This window comes from Anser anser (assembly GCF_964211835.1).
Source record: "Anser anser genome assembly, chromosome: 4".
NCBI classification, from domain to species: domain Eukaryota; kingdom Metazoa; phylum Chordata; class Aves; order Anseriformes; family Anatidae; genus Anser; species Anser anser.
Window position 1 is genome coordinate 23,760,034 of NC_139724.1, and position 24,757 is coordinate 23,784,790.

The window sequence follows — 24,757 nt, forward strand, 5'->3', positions numbered from 1 at the left end:
AGACTGTGGCACAAGTTTCAAACATGGTCCATTATTAACACAAGGCAGAAAGATGTTTGTGAGAGAGATGGTGTGAAACTACCCAGCAGTTTGGTGGTTTCAAATGAGACAAGCCACATTTCCCATCCAAGCAGGAACATGATTTTGTGTCTCTTACACTAGGGCTTTAACATCACTCAACATTTAATACAAAGCCTATTTATCTGGTTATACGTAGGCACAGATACTGAATGATAGAAGGAAGTTCATAGTTCTAAGGAATAGCTGGCATTTAATCAGCATGGAGAACCCTCTGTTTTACTTTGCATTTCACAGACATTGATCTGTCTTTTGAGGCTCCCATTCTAAATCTAATACAGTTTCCCATGCACTTTATGCACAACATGTGGCTGCACTCACATCACGTGGAGATGCCCATTCCAGTGCCTCTGATCTTCAATAATATGCAATCAGGTGAAACTGGCAGGCCTTGCAGCTAGAGAGCCTTCCTACTGGTTATTTTTGGAAGTCAATCACCCTTGTTTCCAACATAACTGAATTTTTATTTTAAAAATATATTTTTTATCTTAATCAGTTATGCTCTAAAGAGAAAATGCATATTTGTTTATACACAGTATACTGTGTGCAGCACTCATTATCCAGTCACACAAGCAATAAGTGCAGCATGCGTAGACATAGTCAAACATACAAGTCTTAATAGCATTGGTATTAGTTACATAGAGAAAGGCATGTTAACTCATACAGCATATGAAACCTGGGGTTTTATCTATGAGATTTTTAGACCTAAAGGCACAAAAATAACTGTACTGCAACATCTTATAATGCAGGGTTCTGCTTTGGATTTTTGTTGCAATTAATGTGTTTACTGAACTATAGTTAAAGGATTACTGCATCCCATGCAAAGAGAGAAAGGCACTGCTTCCTCTGGGGAGTATTTTTCATCAATTATGTCAGAGAAGAGGGAGAACAAGTATCAGCTAGGTCATGTTCCTTGCTCTAACAAAGCAGATGCAACTCTGGTATATGCACTGAGTAGAAAATTAGTATGAGGTAATGCTATCATAAATAATTGCTTAAAGCACCTCGGTATTATGAAGGTTGAAATTTCAAAAAAGGAGAAAGGCCTGTAAATGTAAAAGCATGGTGAAGGATAGCTTTTAAAGTAATTGAGGATTTTTCATTGGATGGTAGCTTTCTACAGTACATTATTTAAAATCCAAGTGTGGAGTACCCTCTAGCTGATATCTGAAGATCAAAGCTGCTATTAGATTTTTTTTTAACTGCTGTAAAGGTTCAACTATTATAAAAGAAATTAAAGGAACTAATGGAACAAATAACATAAAGTAGTCTTCCATCCAACATAGCAGATCAGTATAACTTGTGAAAGGGTGTTTATTACAAAAGGCCCCAAAGCTTTTAAATGCATTTTTGGTCTGAAAATTGAATTTCAGGTAGCACAGTTGAAAAATCAAACATTGACTTTAATGAGTGCCATTAAAGATTCACCATTGTTATTGTCAGGATTTATTCTCTATTCTCTCTGGAAACTAAATTTGAAGCTGAAATGCAAAGGAAACAAGCTACTGCACTCTGGACAAGATTTCTTTGATCACAGAGGCAAACACAAAATGGCTTATTAATGATTGCAGCTCAGTGCTCTGCCTGACCCCAGGGAGAGCAGCTTTCTTAGAATAAGGCACAATTACATTATATAGTTTAACCCTTGAAGGGAAAGCAATTTTTGGGTCTGTAACCTACCATAATCTTACTACAGGCCACAGAAGCCATTCAACAACAGTCAAATATAAGGCACTGTAGGACTGAGTATATATATCGTGTAGGAGAGTGTAACAGTGGCTGGCTTTACATTCAGGCTGGAGAAAGATTGAACAGCATTACACATTAAGTAGTAAATTAATAAACAGCAAATATAATCTGACACATAACTCCTGGATGAGGTAAAAGAGCAAGCCACCTGTGAAATGCTGGTGTGTATGTTTCTGTAGTCTGAAATAAGGAGAAATACACCGGTACCTGATGAGACATGAATCATTTTATAGACTTCTCCACTCATTCTAGAGCTTACCATTCAGATTAATTGTATCAGCAGAAAACATACATTATATTAGCTCATAGGAAGTGAGTATTAGAAGCTCAAATTCTTAATCCAATTCTGAATAAGTCTGCAGTATACCTTTGTAAATAAGATTGTATTTATTTGTAAACAAAATGCTTTATCCCAAATTACATGTTCATGTTCCTTTACCACAGAGAATATGACACTCCCAGAAGACAAACCTTTGAAAATGATATATGAAAATGATACAACCACAAGGTAGTGAAAGGGAGACCAGTGCATCATGCATAGAACAAAGAGTAAGCATCCTTAAAGTTCTTTGATTTATTTTTTTTTTGTCCCTTGCTTTTATTTTTTTTGAATTTTCTAGCTGTGCACTGTGACATTCCATATAAAAAGTACCAAAAAAAAAAAAGGAATAAACCTGAAGCTCACTGTATTTATAAACAGAACAAAATTTAGACCATGAAATGACTTTAGGAGAACAGGAAGAAAATGTTTAAATTTAACTAACACAATCACGGAATATGCAGTCCTTTCTTTTCTGCTGCAATACATTTTCTTTAACCTGATCACATGAGTCAAACTCCTATAAAGGGAATGTTTATGAATAAGAAATTCACTGTCTTCTGTACATATGCTATTACTCCAAGGCTTATGTGCTATGTTTCTCTAAAACCCTTAATCAGGATAAATGAAGGAAACATGGTAAAACAAAACAAAGCAAAACAAAAAAAGGCAATGAATTACTGATGGTGATGTAGTAGTTTGGAAATTTGTGGGATCTTTGTTGAGGAGAGAGAACAATTGTTTGGGTTGCCTTTACGTGATTAAAAAAGGAGCCATTGTACAGGGGTTGGGGGGGTGGGGTGGTGAAGGCAGTCAGCAGAGTGCCAGAGTGCTAACCTCCCAGACTGGATGGGCACAAGGAGGAATAAGAAACTTGCAATTAGCTCAGATGTGAGATATTGATTACAAAATTAGGCAAGGCGCTAAGGGAAGAAAAGGGAATGATACTTATTAACTATTTATATGTCAGTGTTGGGAATAAGTAGCAAATAAGACTCAGAATTGCTCATTTATAAGTAACCATTTGACTTAATTAGCATTAGAGAAACCAAGAAAATTAATGACTGGATTATTAAAATTGGTGGTTATAAACTATTGCAGAAGGTAGTATAACAAAGAACAAAGAGGCCTTCTTTGTCCAATGCAGTCCTTTTTTTCTTCTAAATCACTGATAGGTTGGATGCCATTAACTTTGAATCCTTATGGATCAATGTTCTATCTTGTGCCTCTTCTGGTTATAGCAGTAGTTGTCATCATTTACTCCCAGATTTAGGTCTATAGACCAAAAGGTTGTCTCTTGTCTGTATATATTAGTGAATACAGATAAAATATGAGTAGAGGTAGAGAAAAAAGCTCTATCACAGCCAGAAATGCAATTTAATGCACAACATATCACAGAAATCTCATGCTATTAACATACATATATTTTACTTACTGAACTAAATGCAGTAACTAGCTAGTTTCCATTTCCACAGAGGACCATGCGCTTATGATTTGATTATGGTTTTTATATGCAAACAGGAATTTTGAATTGATTTTTTAAAATAAATATCAAAATATAAGAAAAATAAAGTTATTAATCAATAGCTAATGACAATGGATAAACACAAAATGCTAGGAAACATCCATAATGAATAAAAAGAAGAAAATACCTATGGAAAAATCTCTGATTAGCACATCTAAGACTGAAAATAAAGTGTTTTTTTTTGTTCGTTTGTTTGTTTGTTTTTGTTTTTGCTTTTTCAAGCAAATTATGGAAAAAAGAATCCTAGCAATGATATTGCTCAGGAGCTAGATAAACATGTTGGTTATATCAGTGACAATGAAAAATAAAAGAAATATTCACTAAATATTTCTGTTCTGCATTTGGGAAAAAGGCTCAATACACATAAAACATCTGTATTATATGCTGATAACGACATACTTATAACCCAAAACCAAAGACAATATCTTACAATTTAGTATCACCAGTGGTACAGTTGTTCATGAATTAAGAAAGAAAGAAAGAAAATAGAAAGGGCTTCTAGGCCCATGCTGATGACTGTTCTTAAGAATTACTAAATTATTACCTGAATGTAAATTCTACATGATAAAGACTAATGTCTACCAAGATGTATTCTGAGTAGGAGTAAAACAGTTACAGATTTTTTAGTTTGTTGTGACAATACTTGGAATAGCATGCCCATTTCTGATATTTGTACTTCCCAGAGAAAGTTGAAAAATCTAAATATTCAAAGAAGAGACTTAAAATTAGTAAAAACATTGCAGACTATACCATACAGTGATAAATTCAAGGATCATGATGTATATGGTATTTTGAAAGAAGAGATTGTGTGACACTCATAGTCTGTAGGACTGAATATCTGTAGGAGTAATACATCATCTTGTTGCACTCACAATAAATGGTTGATAATATTTTTGAGAACTGAGTTGGAAGGACATGATTATGAATTTTAGGAAATAAAAATGAGCTTTTTGCACTCTTGTGAGGTTATAAATCTTAGTTTTCCAAAATGTTTAGACACTTATCTTAAGTCAAAAAAAGCTATGACTATTCAGTATTTTTGAAAATCAAACCAGAAGATGGCATAAATTTCAATTTATCTAATTCTTAACGGTAGTAGTAATAACAGGAGTACTGGTAAATATTTATTTTGTATGTAGCACTGAGGAAAGAGAGGTCTGGAACTTTAGGCAAATTAAGTTTTCCTTGTTGATGGTTATCTTTAGTGTTCAAGAAAATAGGATACAGTACATCCCTGGGCAGTAATCCGGATGGTATTAGAGATACTCTATTTCACAACTGGGTTATTCTCCTATCAGAAACTACCTGTAGACTCCAAATCCAGATAAACCCTCCAATGTAAAAGGCACAGAAAACATTCTGACAAATTGCACTGAGTTGCTGATTTTTGGGAATGCTGTCATCTGAGCTACTATTATTTCAAAACCGAAGAGCTCATAGCCTAATTTCAGTTATGCAAACTATTTGGTACTAGTTTCTCTTGTCTCTTTTTAAGAAGGAATGATATGTCCAGAATTTCCTATTTCAGCTATATTTGAAATAGTTGTTACTGACATAGGCTAAGGAAAGGCTCTCACCATGTTCATGTAATGTAAATATAGATGAAGCCATGTGAAGATGGAGTTCTGTCCCAGTAAGAGCATCTAGGCATATTTTTCTACCTTTATTGATTTGCAGCTCTGCTCAAAGTTGAACCAGATGAACCAGACTTCTGTTTTCTAATTCTATTTTTTTTTCTCTCTCAGAGAGTTTAAGTTGTTGATTTTTTCTCCCAGATCTCAAAATCTTTAACCAAGAAGAATTTAGACTTCCCCATGCCTATTGATTTTCTGCAATAAATTTGAGGAAGGTCCAAAAGTTGCAGAGTGTTCATACAAATACTTCTCATACTTTTATACATAAAATACAGTAGTAAGGCAAAGTAAAAGTAACTTTGAATGCTGCATTGTACTATATGGTATTAGTGCCTCTACAATAAGTATCATGATAATGAAGGGAAAAGTAACCTACAACAGAGTGACATTAAAAGGGAGCAACAGACTCAGTTTGTATGTCTGGTAAACAGATAAAACAATACGCAGCATATAGACAGAGCAGCACTGTAAACCCTCGAGCAGGAACCCTGGCAGTCAAGTAATTAGTCCAATAAGAGAGACAAAGATGAGTGACCAAACCATTGGCAATTAGTGTTGTATTCATATAAATGCAATTATTGTATTTGGTTGTGACAAGACAAAATGGAGTATATATTTTGTAAACAGCCAGCTGAGACAAGATAGTTTATATATCTTTCTCTCCAGAACGGGAAGGGTATTAGGACTTTATATCCTGAGTCATCATATATAGACAAGTACTACTTTTTTCTTGTGAAAAGCAAAAGAGGAAAAGGTAAAAAGGGGACAGCAACAATCCTTTTTTGCTCTCTTTGAAGCAGCAAAATGCTCCTAGCAGTTAGGCTGTATAAGTATCAAGGTTTCTTTCACACAGTCCTTGCATTTATTTACAAAATGGTTAGATGCAGAACCAATATTGTGTGACTAATTACACAACATAAATAATGAATTCTAGGCTCTACTAGCTACAGAAAACAGTCAGGCAAGCAACAATTTAACTTCTCCCTGATTCCATAATATACTTTTCATTGTGGTATCTCAGCTCTTGATTGAAAGAATCTGTAGGAAAAAAATAAAAAATAAAATGTTCTCTTAAACTTCAGAGCAGCCTAACTCAAAAATCTGCATTCATTCACAGAATATTTGTAAAAAGGGGAAAGGCTGAAATTTACCACCTCCCAATATATTATTTAAGTAGCCCTATCTAACATCAAGAGTCCTTGTTTCTCCTCAGCAGTCTCAGCATTTTTCAAAGTCATTAATTGTACAGAGAATCCAAGAACTGTGTACTATGTTTAGATGGTTTTCCCAGCCTTGGTTGCATGGATGAAGAGATTCTTGTCAATACACTATCAATGCTAGGGAAATGCCTAGTTTGATTTTGTATTAAGAACCAGTGCAATATTCCAGGATGTGCTGTAAGTCTTGGAAGAGAATTTTGTTCCCTCCTACCAGGTAAATGGTTTGTTGTAAACTTAAGTGTTGCTGTCATGCTTCAGTGATGTGCTAGGAATGAGTTTGTGAGAAATATGGAATAAGTGTTTCTACCAAGTATAAATAGAAAACAGGAATGCAGTTTCTTCAGAAATCCTTTTCTCTTATTGCTCACATTACTAAGCTGCTGAGCTAAACAGAAAGAAAAGGAATGCAACTGGTTCTCAGAAAAACAGTACAGAATCACAATGCAGCCTGTGCTAAGAAAACAATCACTATGGTATAATGCCATCATAAAACCTTTAAAAATAAATCGTATAACTTCTTGATTCTATTGCTGCTATCATATTTCAGTCTTCCATGCAGAAAGTTCTATTTCTGCAAAAATAATTTGCAGAAGGCAGTCACTGTGTTACTCAAGGTAACGATGGCTTATATTACTTCTATCCTCTACGGTAAATTCAGATTGAGTGCCTTACTGTCTGTTTTCACTGGTTGTATTATACATCCCCATGGAAAACAAAATAGAATTTGGCATGAAAGATGGGGAAAAGATTCAAAGCTGTGTTTTAAGGGTTTCAGATTCCAAAAGTTCAAGATCCACCACTGATGAGTCCATTATAGGCCAAGATGCTTGTGCACCCATTTTGTGTCTACACAGTCGCTAGCCATATTGATCTAACAGAACCATACTGATAGGCTTTATTTATTGAGGTGCTTGCTGGTAGAGTTCTCTCCCATATGAAATATTGCTGGGGGCTGAGAAGTCCACACAGCACAAAACAAGCAGAGGGTGTATTTCCTTACAATCACTGCATACTATGGGGACAAGAAAAGGCTGGTTTAGAGACAAAAAAATCTTTTAAAGCAGATCGTGCTACAATAGTAACCCATGAGAGTTAGCTAATACATTGAAATGTTTCTTACTAGATTCCATAGTGAAAACCAAGTCCTACTGATCATTATTTTACTTTACAGAAAATATATTATATTATATACAGAAACAGATCACAGTACAATTATTTTTAGAAGTACTTCCTCTTCTGCTGCTCTTCTTCAAGATACACTACTACATAAATCATTTAAGTCTATAAGTTACGGTTATGATAAACACATTTTATCAGTAGAAAGTTGGCCAATAAAAAGCAAATCTTGGTTAGAAGTGGATGTGGAAGTAAGGTCCATTCAGGAAGACTGTAATAAAGAGTAACAATCCTTTGATTTAAATAACTGAGTGTCACTAGTGGCTTGCCAGTCAAATCTGGAATTATTCAAACTGCCCCTGTCAGGGCCATTTTCAGTAATTTGAACAACAAATTAACCGTATCTTTCTTTTATTTATATCAAGATAGCAGCTAGCATTTCCATTTGGACTAACTGCATGTCTGGGAAAGTGTTCTGCAGTCTTTAAAATGCCAGCATGCCTTTTCATACAGTCAGCATATTAAAAACATTTTCTTTTTATCTTTCAGAGAGAGGAAAATATGTTTAGAGAATTTAACCTTAAATGAACAAACCTTGGAAGTGGAGTTTAGTTCTCTTTAAAACTTATATTCCTTATATTCTTTAGATTCTTTTGATTGCTTCTAAGGAAATGGTATTATTTTATAAAATATATGGAAAAAAATGAAGGAAGGGTAAAAACTTTATAAACAAAATGCAGTTTCAGGCTTTAAATGTTATAGTTTGATGTTTACTTTAGGCACAGTGATCTTTTCTCTCTCTGATATACAACATCGTTGTTTTCAGCTTTGTATCTCTAGAGATACAGTTCTTAGCAGCACATTTGAGGTAGATCGTGCTCATATGCTGAACATTTTAAAGGACTTTTTTTCTGGGGTGATGATTTAACTATTTTTGGTTTCTAAAACACCAGGCATTTCTCTAGTTGGATAAGTTTTTTGGTTGTTTGTTCCTTTATTTTTTAAGAATACAGTTGCATTCAAATGCCCCCGATTCCTTTTTTTTTTCCCCCCCACAGATAGCCTGGTAAACAATATATTTAAGTGTACTTGCTTGTATTCTTGACTGACTACTGTTAAGTGTGACAAAGACAGAGGTAGTGAGCTATTTTTTTTCCCCTGCTGAAACATTTGCAAGCATCAGAGCAGGGTGGAACATGACTGGTCTACGTACAACAGCAGTAACAGTTTTTTTCTTGGCTTTTGTTTGCTTATTTGTGTTTTTTTTTTTTTTTGAGTGATACATCATTTTAAAAAATCTTTTTTTAAAAAAAAAGAGTTTTTATTTTATTTACTTTATTTTTGACTGTTCATTGGATAACTTGGCTAATCACGAAAGAAGTACTGATTTAATAGCTGATCAATGAAGTTCTAGAAAACTGTTCCAGTACTTTTTCCGTACTTCTGTTCAATATTTAAATATTTTTTCATTAGTTGCACCATTTGTAATACAGATTTCTTACTGTACTCTTTTTAATTGACCATTACTGATCATACTTCTTAAGCACCATATTAAATACACTTCATACCAGCTTTTTTGTCAAAGGAGGAAAGTAAATCTATCTCTCCAGGTTGAAAGTATGCTACATCATAGATCACATAAACATAATGTAGCTGACTGATAAAAAGATTACTATGTCATGGAAAAAAAAAAAAAAAAGAGTTAATGCTGTTCTAGGAAATATAGTGTCAGAATCATAGAATCATAGACTCATAGAATATCCTGAGTTGGAAGGGACCCATAAGGATCATCCAGTCCAACTCCTGCCACCACACAGGTCTACCCAAAATTTTAGACTATGTGACTAAGTGCACAGTCCAAACGCTTCTTAAACTCCAAGAATATAACAAAGAATATGAAAGACAAAAGGGACAACATACTATTTACTATTCTACAGAATGGATAAGTGGTGCCTGCTTCAGATCTTGTTGCCCTTTTCAACCTTTCCTCTGTGTTTTTCTCAACTTTTCACTGAAAAATAACTCTTCTCTTATCCCTGCTATACTCTGAGAATTTTCAGATCATTTTCCTAGGTCGTACAGGATTATGCTTCTAAAATTAGAGTTCTTCCAGAATTCAAGTGCTTGAAAACAAGACCATTAATTTCTGAAAAACATGTTTTGCCGATACTGATTCCTTATGGGTTTTCAATTGCATACAAGGTAAATGCTTTGTAGCATACATAACAAATCTTTCTTTGCATTCAGTTAAAAAATAATAATATTTTCAGTTCATGCACATCCTCTCTGAAGGCTTAAAAAAACTCTCCAGCACTAGATTTCTATATGTTTTAAAGAGGTTTATTTGCCTAGAGAAGTGGATATGTCATGGGTGAGCCCAAACTGATAGAGGCAAATTCATTTGTACTTTGCAATCCAGAGTCAGCGCAGAGTTTTTACTTTGTCTTGTGGGGTGTAGCATGAATTCCAGGTTAAACAGGTCATTTGGAAAAGTTACGTCTTAAGTACCACAACATTTTCTTCTGGTATGCTGCCTGACAATACATACTGTAGCTGCCTAGGAGAATTTTAGAATCTGCCTCCATTTTTCCTAGGAAATGATTGCAGCTAGTGTAAGACAAGACCAAAATAAAATAAAAAGTTAGAACAACTCTGACCTCCTTTTGTTGCTTAATCTTTTGTGTCTTATACGTATAATGAATGCTGCCACCAAAGATAATGTGTGATATTTACCTTATTTAAGAATAAATGTTCTATGTAATGCATAGGTCCCTGACCAATGTATGCTAAATACATGCTAATGTATGTTTGGCTAAACATGTATTGGTTAAACCTTTGTTCCAGAAAGATAAGGAAAAATGAAGTGAAATTAGGAAACATTTTCCTTTACCTTAAAGATATATTTTTAAGCCTAAGTCAGCCAAGTGAAATTTTGTTGAGTTTCACAAGATATAGAACTCTCCCTCCTCAAAAGTCTGAAACGTTTTTCTTTCAGGATCAGGATATAATTGTTGTTGTCGAACATGAAATTCTTTGCAGAAATAAAATATGAAATGTTATGTCAGGACTCAAATTGTATTCTGCTTAAGCATTAGAGTAAATTTTCTTTCCAGTAGATACATATGAACATAAATGAAGAAGTGAAACAGAAGCAGGATTTAATTGCAAAAATGCAACACTGGAAAAGCAGTAGACACTAAGCCATATCATGGGGTGGGCTTTGGATTGCATACGCTCAGTCTACCTACCCATGGGGTTCAGTTACATCTGCAACTACTGCCATCTTGTCCCTTTTCCATGACTCCTGGATCAAACTGCCTTAACTTCTTTCTCTCATTAACATTCATCACCATCTGGGAAATTCTTTATCACATTTATTCCCACAAACAACCTCTTTGATCTTCTTTCAAACTTCATAACAATTTGAAGTGGTAACATACACATTCCTATGACCAGCTTCTCTTTAATTTCAGCGTATAAGCATGTGAAAATTTTCATTAGATCATTATCAATTTGGCTGTAATGTCAGAAGAACTGCGTCCCCTCATCAATAGCACATCTGTCAATCCAACCTTGATATGTGTTAGAAAATACAAAGTCCAAAGGGAATGAAGGCAGATAAGGAAAAATGGGGATCACATTCCCATGCAGAGGATGAGTTCAAGAAAGGGTGAGGAAGAAAAGGCTGATTGGTTGCATTTCTGCTTGAGCAGCATGAAAAGAGAGGCAAATCCTGTCTGTGAGGAATGTGCATGTGAAGGTACCCTCACAGGATGCATATGGGACTTGATGCTGCACTCAGCAAAGGTTCATGTGGCTTTGGACCTGTCAGACATAACTTAGCACCCTGATGGAGCAGGCTCCTGCCTTAGTCCTTAGCACTTTGTGATTTCTCAGTAAGTCATGTATCAGGAGTACATGAGCAGAAAACTGATTAAATATCCAGCTCAGCAATCTCATTGACATTAAACACCTATAAAAGCCAAAAATATGCAGAACTGGAAAAGGGGTTTAACTGTGCTTTATTCTGCAATTATGGTGAATGGATTGCCAAGAACAAGTAAGGTAGGAAGATATTTCTGACAGGATGCTTCTGAAATGACTTGATGTTTTAGTAGTTTTCAGTTAAATCAGGCAGAAGAAATTAACAATGAACTTCTGTGTTAATGGTCTGACAAGTGCTTCACTCCCTGTGAAAATGAAGTATAAAGGTGATAAAGGTGATTTGCTTTCTTAGTCAGTGGTATTTTGAAAAAAAAAAAAATTACTGCAGAAAAACATTAATGATGATGAAGTTTGAAGTTGCACAAAGGATAAATGATGGAGTTACAGATATTTCATTAGGAAATTGGATGGTGCTTGTCCAATAAGGAAAAAGCCCAGAGGAATGGTGTTAATGGAAGACTCAGAACAAGTCTTTAGAAGTCTAGTGTGAGTTGCCATGAAGACAACATGATATGCACAGATACTTGCCATGACCAACACAAAAAGAACACTTGTGTGAGAAAAGCACACAGAGTTCAGAGTTGAATTGAAGAACAACAACAAAAAACACCTATACATTTTATGGCAAACCATGTTATGACCCAGAATATGGGAGGAAGAGTGCAAAAGAAAGGACTGTACTGAATGAAATCACTTGTGAGAGCCAGAAGGACAAAACAGCCAGCACCACTCGCTCGGGGAAAAACTTCAAAAAACAATGTTCACAAGACCGTCAGGTGGGTTCCAAAGGGAACTTTTTTTTTTTTTTTTTTAACATGATGCACACCTTTTTAAGATTCACACAGGACAGACCTGAGAATACTGTCAGTACTAAACAAGGCAAAGGCAAGTGTCTAAAATGAAACTGTAGTCTTGTGAAGGTCAGCTTAGCCTCTTATGTGGAGTATGCCAGCTAAATACAAATATGTAGACAAACACAGTTAGAAAGGATACAACTTAGAGCAGTGCAAGGAAGAAAATATTTTTTTTCTGCTAAAAAAGGTGTTGAATCACTGGGCTTTTGAAAAACTGGTCAAAAAACATTAAAAAATAAAAAATAAAAGTGAAGGAAAAATAGAGGTTGGCTTCACAAGCAAAGGAAACTCTGGTTTAGAAAAGAGCTGAAATTGTTTTCCAGCCATTGGACAAGTCCTAGAATAATCTTCCAACCTGCAGAGGCTGAAGAGAACCTTAATGTGCCTCAGCCTTGAGAGAGTCATTGGAGGAATTAGAAGGGATATTTTCTGCTCATTGAAAAGCCCAGAGGTAGGATGGAAGGAGGTGGAAGCATAGGAAATCTGTATCTGCAGATCCAAGTGATTGAACTGAGTACTTACAACATAGATCTCTTTCTAGTAGAGTGTTTAATGCTAATACATTTGCTGAGCTGGATGTTTTATCAGGACTGAGAAAAACAGAACTTATTTGTAGTCATTTTCCAAGTTTGTACCGGAAATGCTGTTTCTATAGCTTATTACTTGAATTGTGATAAGCATCAAAAATATAGTGAAGAAAAACTAATCAATTTTTATACATTAATTAGGGTATAGAGGTCTACATAGGCCATACTTTGGTCTTGGGGAAAAAAGAATGGAACAAGAGAATGACCAGAAACTTTGAAAAGTTTTAGAAAGAATCAGGTGCAGGTCTAAATCCAAATAAACAACATTTAGATCCATGTAATATAACTTCTCAAGATTTTTTAACATTTCTTTATCTGTGTATTTCAATTGCTTCAGGTGATGAGAGTCCCACCACCTCTCTTTGGAAACTGTTCTGCAGCTCCTTACATCTCACTGTCAGAAAGCACTTCCTAATATTCTTTTTAAATATTTTGTATCTTAATTTCATTCAATTTTTCATAATTAGGGCACCATTTACTAGTATAAATAATTGTGTTCTGACAAGTTTTGTAACCTCAGTTAATGTCATTGTTCTTTTCTCTAATTTGTCAACAGCTTTTTGGTGGTAAAATGATATCCAGAAATGAACCCAGCGTTCTGGGCATAACATAATGACATGCCTACACCCATTACAGGGCAGCCAAAGCGGGCTTCGGATGAGTACTGCTAGCTATCTTAAAATAGAACTTCATTAATTTCTAACCATTTTCAGAAGTGTTGTCTATCAGTCTGAGAGAAACTTGGTGCTAAAAATCTAGTGTTTTGGATAGGCCGGTTGGGCAGAGCACCATGCTGCATTCACGTGTTCTAGAGGCTAGGAGGTAAGCAGTTAGGCTAGATTCCCAAGAAACATGAAGACAACCCCACACACTTTCTAAGTACCTAATTTTTAGGTGTTTTAATTTCACAGAAAATAAAACCTCAAGTTAAAGAGCTATGCTTTCACACACAGAGAGATGACACAAACACAAAAATCAGATTCTAATAAACCAGTATGTTCATTTTGTATTATTATAAATAATAAGGACAAAGAACAATTTACATGGACACTGCATGCTCATTCAGGGTCCCAAAGAAATGTTCCTGGATTTTGGTTAACCATTAATTTAGAACCAAACAGCTTGTAAACTTTCTTTATCAAAAGGAACTAGAAAAGATCATAACCTTGATAACCACTTTTAATTTTTTGTGGTTACCATATTCACTGGGTATGGATGATCAAGATATAAGATCTATATTCAAAAGATCTGAATCTATCTTATATCCCAGGAAACTGCTACACCATCATTCTTGAAGAGAAACTAAGAAATGTTTCCCACTTTTTCTTGTTTAAATTGTTTTGCTTTCATTTATATTGGTTTTACAAGGCAAGGTTTTGGTAGCAGGGGCCTGCAGAGGTGGCCTCTGGGAGAAGAGTCCAGAAGCTGCCCCATGTTAGGTAAGGGCCAGTTTCAGCCGGCTCCAAAGGGACCCACCGCTGGCCAGAGCCGAGCCAAGAAGTGATGTGTTTCCACCTTTGTGAGAGTATATTTAAGAAAGGGGGAAAAAAAAAATGCTGCTCAACAGCAGCTGGGAGAATGAGGAGTGAGAAACAGCCTTGCAGACACCCAGGTTACTGCAGCTGGAGGGCAGGAGGTGCTCCAGGCATGGTGCAGAAGTTCCCCTGAGGCCTGTGGAGAGGCCCTTGGTGGAGCAGGCTGTCCCCCTGTAGCTCATGGGTCCCACATGGAGCAGATCTCCATGCTGCAGTCCGTGGAGAAGCCCCCGGTGGAGCAGGTGGATGTGGCCTGGAAGAGGCTGCGGCCCATGGAGAGCCCCCACAGGAGCAGGCCCCAGGCCAGAGCTGCAGCCCATGGAGAGGAGCCCACTCAGGCACAGGGGAACTGGGGGGGAGCTGCTGCCCGTGGGGGACCCGTTCTGGAGCAGTTTGCTCCAGCGGGATGGATCCCATGGTACGGAGCCGTGTGGGAGCAGTTCTTGAAGAGCTGCTGCCTGTGGGCAGCCCCCGCAGGATCAGTTCAGGAAGGACAGCATCCAGTGGGAGGGACCCCACGTGGAGCAGAGACAGAGAGTGACCGTGAGGAAGTGGCAGAGGTGACACACTATAGACTGACTGCAAACCTGTGCCACTTGGGGTGAGGAGGTGGAAGAGGGTGGATGGAAAGAAAGCGTTTTTAATTTCCTTTCTTTTTTCTCACTTCTCTAGCTTGTTAGTAATAGGCAATAAATTTCTCTAATCTCCCTACACTGAGTCTGTTTTGCACATGACGATAATTGTTGAGTGATCTCCCTGTCCTTACCTCAACCGTTCAGCCCTTTTCATCATATTTTCTCCCTCTTTCCCTTTGGGGGGGGGGGGAGGAATGAGAGAGTGGTTGTGGTGGAGCTCAGCTGTCCACCTGAGTAAAACCACCACATCATTTAAATAAATGCCAAGCAGTGCCATCCAAAATGAATATCCCAGCTCCTACTTCTGCAGCCTTTTTTGGTCATCTAACGCTAATCAAGAAAATAAGATAAATCCCTTAAAGAATATAAGCATAATTTTGGAATATGTCTAACTGAGGATTTAGACTGTTTTATTTATTTATTTATTTATTTATTTTCAGTTTCAGAGAATGCAGAATCTTCAATAAGAGAAAAAAATAAATGATATTTCTAACCAATTTTAGATGAAATATCATCTACCAGACTATAGGCACCAGATCACCAGTGAACAGTTTGAATGCACATCAGATGGAAACCCTTTGGAAACCCTTTACTGACAAAATGACATAAATATTTCAATAAACAAACAAACAAACAAACAAACAAGGGAAGAGTTCAAAAAGACATAGGAAAAAATGTACAACCCAAAGGAGAATAATCATCTGAAGGGTCAGCCAGGTCACAATAACATAGTTTAAAATAGCCTGCAGACAGTGCATAAAAGCTGCTATAAACATCCAAAGTAAACTAAAAGACATATCTCCCAAAAAGCAGTTGAATTTGAAAGCACAGGCTCTGAAGTTTCCTGTACTACTGTGACCTTCTATTGTCCAGCATTACATTTTTTACTCAGATATCATCCCCATAATAATCTGTTGCCCAAAGCCTGAAGGAGAGGAGTGAAAGTAAAATATTCTCACTTCAGTTCACCAGATAACATCATATTCCTACTAATATTTTAACCCAGAGCATCCTCTTCAGTCTTGCAGAGAAATTATAGTGTTTAAATTATACCACATTATTACTTAATCTATGCTGACGTGGGTAGCTAAGTAATCTTTCATGTTTCACTCTAAAAAATTCTGTTTGGTTAGCTGCTTGGGTTTTTCAGTGCAGGTGTTTTCTTTTGGTTTTGCACTTTTCAAAGTGTTTAGGAGACCTTACTGTAATAACAAAAGATATCTCAGTACTTGATAGGCTTACTTTACACACACCCAAAGGAACAGAGACCAGAAAGAATAGGCTAACTCATCACAATCCAGAAAAGACAATAAGTCAAAATAAAATAAATAGTAAAGTCACAGATTCACAGATTCACAGATTTCTCTAGGTTGGAAGAGACCTCAAGATCATCGAGTCCAACCTCCGACCTAACACTAAGTACTCCACTAAACCATATCCCTAAGCTCTACATCTAAACGTCTTTTAAAGACCTCCAGGGATGGTGACTCCACCACCTCCCTGGGCAGCCCGTTCCAATGCTTAATAACCCTTTCGGTAAAGAAGTACTTCCTAACATCCAACCTAAAACTCCCCTGTCGCAACTTTAGCCCATTCCCCCTCGTCCTGTCACTAGGCACGTGGGAGAATAGACCAACCCCCACCTCTCTACAGCCTCCTTTCAGGTAACTGTAGAGAGCGATGAGGTCGCCCCTGAGCCTCCTCTTCTCCAGGCTGAACAAGCCCAGCTCCCTCAGCCGCTCCTCGTAAGACTTGTTCTCCAGACCCCTCACCAGCTTGGTCGCCCTTCTCTGGACTCGCTCGAGCACGTCCATGTCCTTCCTGTAGCGAGGGGCCCAGAACTGAACACAGTACTCGAGGTGCGGCCTCACCAGAGCCGAGTACAGGGGCACAATCACTTCCCTCGACCTGCTGGCCACACTGCTTCTTATACAGGCCAGGATGCCGTTGGCCTTCTTGGCCACCTGAGCACACTGCTGGCTCATATTCAGCCGACTATCCACCAATACTCCCAGGTCCTTCTCGGCCAGGCAGCTTTCCAGCCACTCATCTCCCAGCCTGTAGCGCTGCTTGGGGTTGTTGCAGCCCAGGTGCAGGACCCGGCACTTGGCCTTGTTGAACTTCATGCAGTTGACCTCAGCCCATCGCTCCAGCCTATCCAGATCCTCCTGCAGAGCCTTCCTGCCCTCGAGCAGATCGACACACGCACTTAGCTTGGTGTCGTCTGCAAACTTACTGAGGGTGCACTGGACGCCCTCATCCAGATCATCAATAAAGACATTAAAGAGGACCGGCCCCAGTACCGAGCCCTGGGGGACTCCACTAGTGACCGGCCTCCAACCAGATTTGACTCCATTCACCACAACTCTCTGGGCCCGGCCATCCAGCCAGTTTCTAACCCAGCGAAGCGTACGCCAGTCCAAGCCCCGAGCAGCCAGTTTCTCGAGGAGAATGTTGTGGGGAACGGTGTCAAAAGCCTTACTGAGGTCAAGGTAGACCACGTCCACAGCCTTTCCCTCATCCACCAAGCGCGTCACTTGGTCATAGAAGGAGATCAGGTTCGTCAAGCAGGACCTGCCTTTCATAAACCCATGCTGACTGGGCCTGATCGCCTGCTTGCCCTGCAAGTGCCGCGTGATGACCCTCAAGATAATCTGCTCCATGAGCTTCCCCGGCACTGAGGTCAAACTGACAGGCCTATAGTTCCCCGGGTCTGCCCTCCGGCCCTTCTTATAGATGGGCGTCACATTGGCTAGCCGCCAGTCAACCGGGACCTCCCCCGATAGCCAGGACTGCCGATAAATGATGGAAAGCGGCTCGGCCAGCTCCTCCGCCAGTTCTCTCAGTACCCTTGGGTGGATCCCATCCGGCCCCATCGACTTGCGCACATCCAAGCTCCGTAGCAGGTCGCCAACCATTTCCTCATGGATAGCGAAGGCCACATCCTGCTCCCCATCCCCTTCCACCAGCTCAGGGCACTGGGTGTCCGGAGAACAACCGGTATTGCCGCTAAAGACTGAGGCAAAGGCGGCATTAAGCACCTCAGCCTTTTCCTCATCCTTAGTAACTAGGTTTCCCCTCGCATCCAGTAAAGGATGGAGATTCTCCCTAGTCCTCCATTTCGCGTTGATGTATTTGTAAAAGGATTTTTTGTTGTCTTTAACGGCAGTAGCCAGATTGAGCTCCAGATGAGCTTTGGCCTTTCTAATTTTCTCCCTGCACAGCCTCGCTACATCCTTGTAGTCCTCCTCAGTGGCCCGCCCTTTTTTCCAAAGATTATAAACCCTCTTTTTTCTGCTAAGCTCCAGCCGCAACTCTCTGTTGAGCCAGGCCGGTCTTCTTCCACGCCGGCTCATCTTTGGGCACGTGGGGACGGACCGCTCCTGTGCCATCACGATTTCCTTCTTGAGGAGCGCCCAGCCTTCCTGGACTCCTCTGCCCTTCAGAACCGCCTCCCAAGGGACTCGGCCAACCAGCGTCCTGAGCAGCTCAAAGTCAGCCCTCCGGAAGTCCAAGACAGCAGTTTTACTGGTCCCCTTCCTGGCCTCGCCAAGAATAGAGAACTCTACCATTTCGTGGTCACTCTGCCCCAGACAGCTTCCGACCACCACATCTCCCACCAGTCCTTCTCTGTTTGTGAAGAGAAGGTCTAGCGGGGCACCACCCCTGGTAGGTTCACTGACCAGCTGCGTCAGGAAGCTATCTCCCACGCTCTCCAGAAACCTCCTAGACTGCTTTCTCTGTGCCGTGTTGTGTTTCCAGGATATGTCCGGGAAGTTGAAGTCCCCCACGAGGACAAGCGCCGACGATTTTGCAACTTCTGTCAGTTGCCTATAAAACTCCTCATCCGTCTCCTCATCCTGGTTCGGCGGTCTATAGCAGACCCCCACCAGGATGCTAGCCTTGCCGGCCTTCCCACGGATCCTAACCCACAGGGATTCAACCTTATCATTCCCAGCCTGGAGTTCCACAACATCAAAAGATTCTCTAATGTAGAGAGCCACGCCACCACCCCTTCTGTGCTGCCTGTCCCTCCTGAAGAGCCGATAGCCAGGCATTGCAGCACTCCAGTCGTGGGAGCGGTCCCACCACGTCTCCGTGATGGCAACCAAGTCGTAGCCTGCCTGCTGCACAATGGCTTCCAGCTCCTCCTGTTTGTTACCCATGCTGCGTGCATTAGTGTAGATGCACTTCAGCTGGGCCATCGCCTTCTTCCCCGGCCTAGCCATTGTTTCCCCCGGCACAGCTCCAACAAGCCTTGTTTGAGCCCCGTCCCCCTTCTTACCTAGTTTAAAGCTCTCTCTATGAGCCCCGCCAGCTCCTGGCCTAGGATCCGTTTTCCCCTTGGAGATAGAGACCCATCTGGGGCCATCAGGCCGGGTGCCGAGTAAAGCTCCCCATGGTGAAAAAACCCAAAATTTCTATGCTGGCACCAGCCTCTGAGCCACCTATTAACCACATGAGCTTTCCGTGTCCTCTCCGTGCCTCTCCCTTCCCCCGTAGGGATAGACGAAAACACCACCTGCACTCCCGCTCCCTCCACCAATCGTCCCAGCCCCCTATAGTCCTGTTTGATGGCCCTGAGGCTTCTCTTTTCAACATCATCGCTGCCAGCCTGGACTATCAAAAGCGGGTAATAGTCAGAGGGGCGAACCAGGTTTGGAAGCTTCCTGGTAATGTCTCTGACCCTGGCCCCAGGGAGGCAGCAGACTTCCCTATGTGTGGGGTCAGGCCGACAAATAGGGCCCTCCGTTCCCCTGAGGAGGGAGTCGCCCACAACAATCACCCTTCTTTCTTTCTTGGTGGAGGCAGTCCTGAGGCGTGGAGTCAACTTCCTCACCTCAGGCATCCTCCCGGGTAGGCTTCCTACCTCATCCTCACCCACGGGTCTCTCGAGCCTCAGGGCCTCAAACCTATTGTTCAAGGGCACCTGAGAAGGCGGTGCCGGAAGGGGAGGGCATCTCCTGCGAGGTCGAGCAGGGACCTGTCTCCATTCCTCCTCAACTCGCAGGTCCCCTCCCTCTGCCCGATGGCAACAGGGCAGGGGGTCCACCCCCCTTTGGGGCGTCTCACCCTGGTCCCTCTCCCTCCGGTCCTGCAGGGAGTCGCTCCACCAGTCTATCTCCCGCTCGCACTCCCTGATATCCCTCAACCTCTGCACCTCCTCCTTGAGCTCCGCCACCATGCGGACCAGGTCGTCCACCTGCTCGCACCTCACGCAAGCAGTCTCCCTGCCTCCCGCCGATGGCAGCAAGAGGCTCATACACTCCCCGCATCCGGAGACCTGAACTGCCGCATGTTTGGACGGGCAGTCGGTCTGGGTGTGCACTGACTTCCTAGAGAAGGCACCGTGCCTGGTGGAGACCATTGTAGCCCAGTCGACAGGAGAGTGCCGTTAGAGGAGTTGTCCCTATGGGCGGGTGTGAGCGCTCCGCCCTGCCTGCCCGCGCCAACTGCCTCGCTAACTGCCGCGTCACTCCCTGTTTGCCGGCCCTGCTCGCCGCGCTCCTGGTCGCTCGCGCTCCCTAAGGGCTGCCTTTGAACGGCCGGGGGGAGGAGCTGTCGCTGACGCTGCTGGCCCCGCCTACGCCTCGTCAGCCTCCCTCACGGGGGCTGCCGGTGCCTGGCGGCTCCCTCACGTAGGCTCGATGCCCGAAAAATAGCCCTGCCTGTCCCGATCCCGCGCTCCGCTGCAGCACGCGTCTGCCCCGGAGCCGGTCGCCTCGGCAAGAGGCAAGTCCTTTGCACACTATGAACACTAACATAAATAAATAAATGAACATCTTGTTAAGGAGAGGAAAGTGGGCAACTATAGATATACATAAAATTGGGAAAAAACCTTTTCCGCTGAATAAATATAAATTAAAATAACAAGGTCTTTCACAAATAAGGGACAAGAAAAATAATTATTTAAAATTGCAAAATTGTGGGATATAGTCCCAGGCAACTACTTCAGAAACACAGTGAGTAAATGCACTTTTTATTCATACTAATAAGAAATATATTTTGCATAATGGTGTCATTGAACAGCATGCAAATCTATAAGATTGCTAGGCAACAAGGAAATAAAAATTATTAGTATGCTTTATAAAATACGAGGCCATATGTATGTAAATTAATGTTATAGTTGATCAGATATTTTTAAATTTGATCCTATATTGCTTCATAACAGCAGCCTTGTGATTTAAGCAGACTTCTTATTTACTTACATTTCATTCCATACTTGTTTCCTGGAGCACGTCTAGATTTCTCAGCATTTTGATGGGGGGGAAAAAAAAAAAAAGTTGGGGACTTCTTCAAAAACTGTGCTGTTCCTACACTGACTTTAATGGGAACAAAGTTTTGTGACTGTTTTTATGTGATGTCACAAAGAAATATTGTTGAGTTAATCTGTAATAAAAAATAAATGTTGTAAGGAATCATGTCTTAAGAAGCTTCTGTGTAGTTTATACAAGGCTACAGGAATGTGGTTGGGAAACTACTACCAAGCTTGGCTCCAGAAACGAACTTTGTAGCAGTAGGTTTTAAAGACACAATGTTGAAGGGATTAGTTTGCAACTTCCAGGTTTTAAGAGATGTTTGCCAAGACTGGGAGTCAGATCATAAGGATTACCAATATTCAAAGGTCTCTTTCTATACGTGGGCATTATCAGGCAGTTTCTTTCAGGAACAGTGAATAAACAGACACTCTCCTGCATGGTCTACAGCAACTGAACTAACCTGTCTTTCCAAATGCAGTGTTTAGTGTGCTGTAAGGTAAATAGCTGTGCATATAGGCTTATTCTTTTAACTTTCTATTTGTTTGATTTTGCAATTTATTTCTTAACTTTCAGTGCTATGTTTATGAAGTTGAAGGTTATTATTTTCATCTCTAGCTACCTGTCCTGGAAAGAAATATGTCAAACAATGTGTCCTTGATTGTGCACATCTAATCAACAAATGGAATGCTGTAACTACAGTCTGTTGAAAGAGAACTGCAGGAATCCACCCCATAAATAGTAAGTCACAATTGTATGCTGGCTAGATAGGAGAATTAGAAAAGTTCTTGGACCAGATATGCAGGTCAGTTTAGAGGCCACCTAAGATCAATAACCTGCAAATACATAAACAGCAAAATCAGTTAAATATTTAGGTCAGCAACTATATAGGAAACTAAGCAAACAAACAAACAAACAAACAAACAAACAAAAGAGCTTGGTGGTCTGGTGAGGAGATAACCATGCATTAAATATCTGCTTAACTTCTCCGTCTCTAGAGTGTAACATCTTACTCGAAATTACATACTTTGTTTTTAAACTTCTGTGCCATATCTTAAACTTAAAACACAGAAAAGCTAGGACTATGTTTTGTTTGTTTGTTTTTGTTTTTTACACAGCACAGTCTTCTCAAGGACAGGCAACACACCTTTTGTTGATTCATTATTATTTGCTGCATACAGCTGCACATACAATTCTTCTGATGGATTTCTTGAAAAGATCAGGTTCCTTAAAATGTCTGGTGAAATAAAGCATTGACAGGCACTCAGTTCTGTTTTCTCTTTACAGTACTTTGTTTAACTACTTTATTTTGATTTCTCTGACAGCAAAACAGTATTTTGGCTCTGAAAAATGTAGTGCAGCCTGTAGAGGTTTCTTTTATTTATGTTGACTTACACTCTGCTATCTATAAATATTTTAGAAGATGAAGTAGGTGGATTAGAGACCACCTACTCTTTTTTTTTTCTTTTTTTTTTCTTCCCCCCCCCCCCCCCCCAAATACGTGCACATTTAAAATTGTAGGAATGTGCAATGTACATTGAGTGAGGCTTGAAAGTCTTTCTGGATTTCTATCACTTATTCAGAAAGACCAGGGAAAAGTCAGAAGTGAGCCTATCAGTATAACCATGACAACAAGTACTTGTATACAATGCTCATCTGTATAGTGTAGTTTCTGATTCCTTCAAGAGTTCATCCAGTCACAGTCAGAATTCTTTGGTAAGTTATCTGATCCATGTCAAATGGTTCAGATGAATCAGGTAAGTATTGCCAGGTATTATAAACACTGTTAACACTGAAGAATGAATGAAAAAAATGAGCTGAACGGTGGAACAGAGAAGGGGCTGCATTTGGAAGATGGGAGGGAAGAGAAAAATGAGGTGTCAGTATTTTTCTAGTGATTAATATTTGACAGATTGATGTGGAGTTGTTGACAGAGAGTGTCTACTGCTATTGCCTATCAAATTAGTGCCTAGCAGATCATGTACATGGATTTTTGGTAAACTGAGAGTTTCTAGTTATCACATACAGTGAGAGGCATTATGTCAGCTTGGTGCAAAAGGCAAGTTGATCAATAATTAAAAGAAACATGTTGAATTGAGGTTAAGATTAAGTTATTTGGGAAATGATGAATTCTCAGTTCTGTGACTTCCTATATTTTTCTTAATAAATTGTATATTGTTTTATATAAAGCGGTGTTTAATTCTGATAAAATTTTTCAAGTAATAAATGAAATTAATAATATATGTGAGCTAAAGAATTATTTTGTCTTCGGTATTGGTAAAATTTATTTTTAATCCAAAGAAAATATAGTTCTCTTTTTACATAGAGATATTTATTCTCAATCAAGTATTTATGTTATATTACAATGTATCATAGGATCATGTTCCTGATATCCTCTTAGCTCCCTGTCTGGGACTTGAGAAGATAGTCTTCTCAACTTTCTCTGTTTTAAATTTCAAGTGTAGGGATTTTACAGCAATGAGAAATCTGCCCTCACACTCCCATACAAATGTCAAAGAATACAATACAATATAAAGAAGACTTTTCAGTGTAAGATTGTTGCTTTTTCTTTCTTTTTTCCCTTTCTTCTTTTTGCCTTCAAATAGTTTAGCCCAATTAACTTCTATCTCCTGCAGAATTCCCCTTTGGTAAGAGCCATGGGCAGACAGGTTTCATCTTACAGAATTTAAGCAGAATAAATAGGTCAAAAATAAGGTTAATAATTACAAAGCTAATTATAACCATAACAAAAGAACTTGTGCTACTGCTACCCAATAGCAGAATAATTCTCATGACTGAAGAAGAAAAGGGAAAAAAAAGAAAAAAAGACAAAAAAAAAAAAGAAAGGTAGATAAAGAAATTAGATTTTTCATCTGCTCTTGGGAAAATAAGATAAATATTGACAAGAATCATATCAAATCTAAAGGCTAAAGGAAAAATAATAAAATATAAACCTTTTGCATTCCCTCCAAATAAGGGAGAATACAAACCTTCAACAGAAGAAAAATCAAGATTTTGTCCCACAATGATACTCTGCTGGAGGGTAGGAAGGCCCTGCAGAGGGACCTGTAGAGGATGGGTCAATGGGCGGAGGCCAATGGGATGAGGTTCAACATGGCTAAGTGCCAGGTCCTGCACTTTGGCTGCAACAACAGTGCTACATGAGCCGACAGTGTGCCCAGTTGGCCAAGAAGGCCAAAGGTATCCTGGCTTCTATCAAGAATAGTGTAGCCAGCAGGAACAGGGAGGTGATCGTTCCCCTGTACTCAGCTCTGGTGAGGCCACACCTCCAGTACTGTGTTC

The 24,757-nt window shown here is 39.8% G+C and overlaps 1 protein-coding gene across 1 annotated transcript in view; it reads right to left on the minus strand.

Annotated features, from left to right (window-relative positions):
- LOC310898905 (uncharacterized protein) overlaps positions 1–21,154 on the minus strand; it is a 45,368-nt gene extending 24,214 nt beyond the window's left edge. The window contains exon 1 of the mRNA XM_083834598.1: positions 20,038–21,154. Coding sequence (XP_083690724.1) covers positions 20,038–20,565 — 528 coding nt within the window. The 5' untranslated portion in view covers positions 20,566–21,154. The remainder of the gene's footprint in view (positions 1–20,037) is intronic.
- Positions 21,155–24,757: the final 3,603 nt, after the last annotated feature.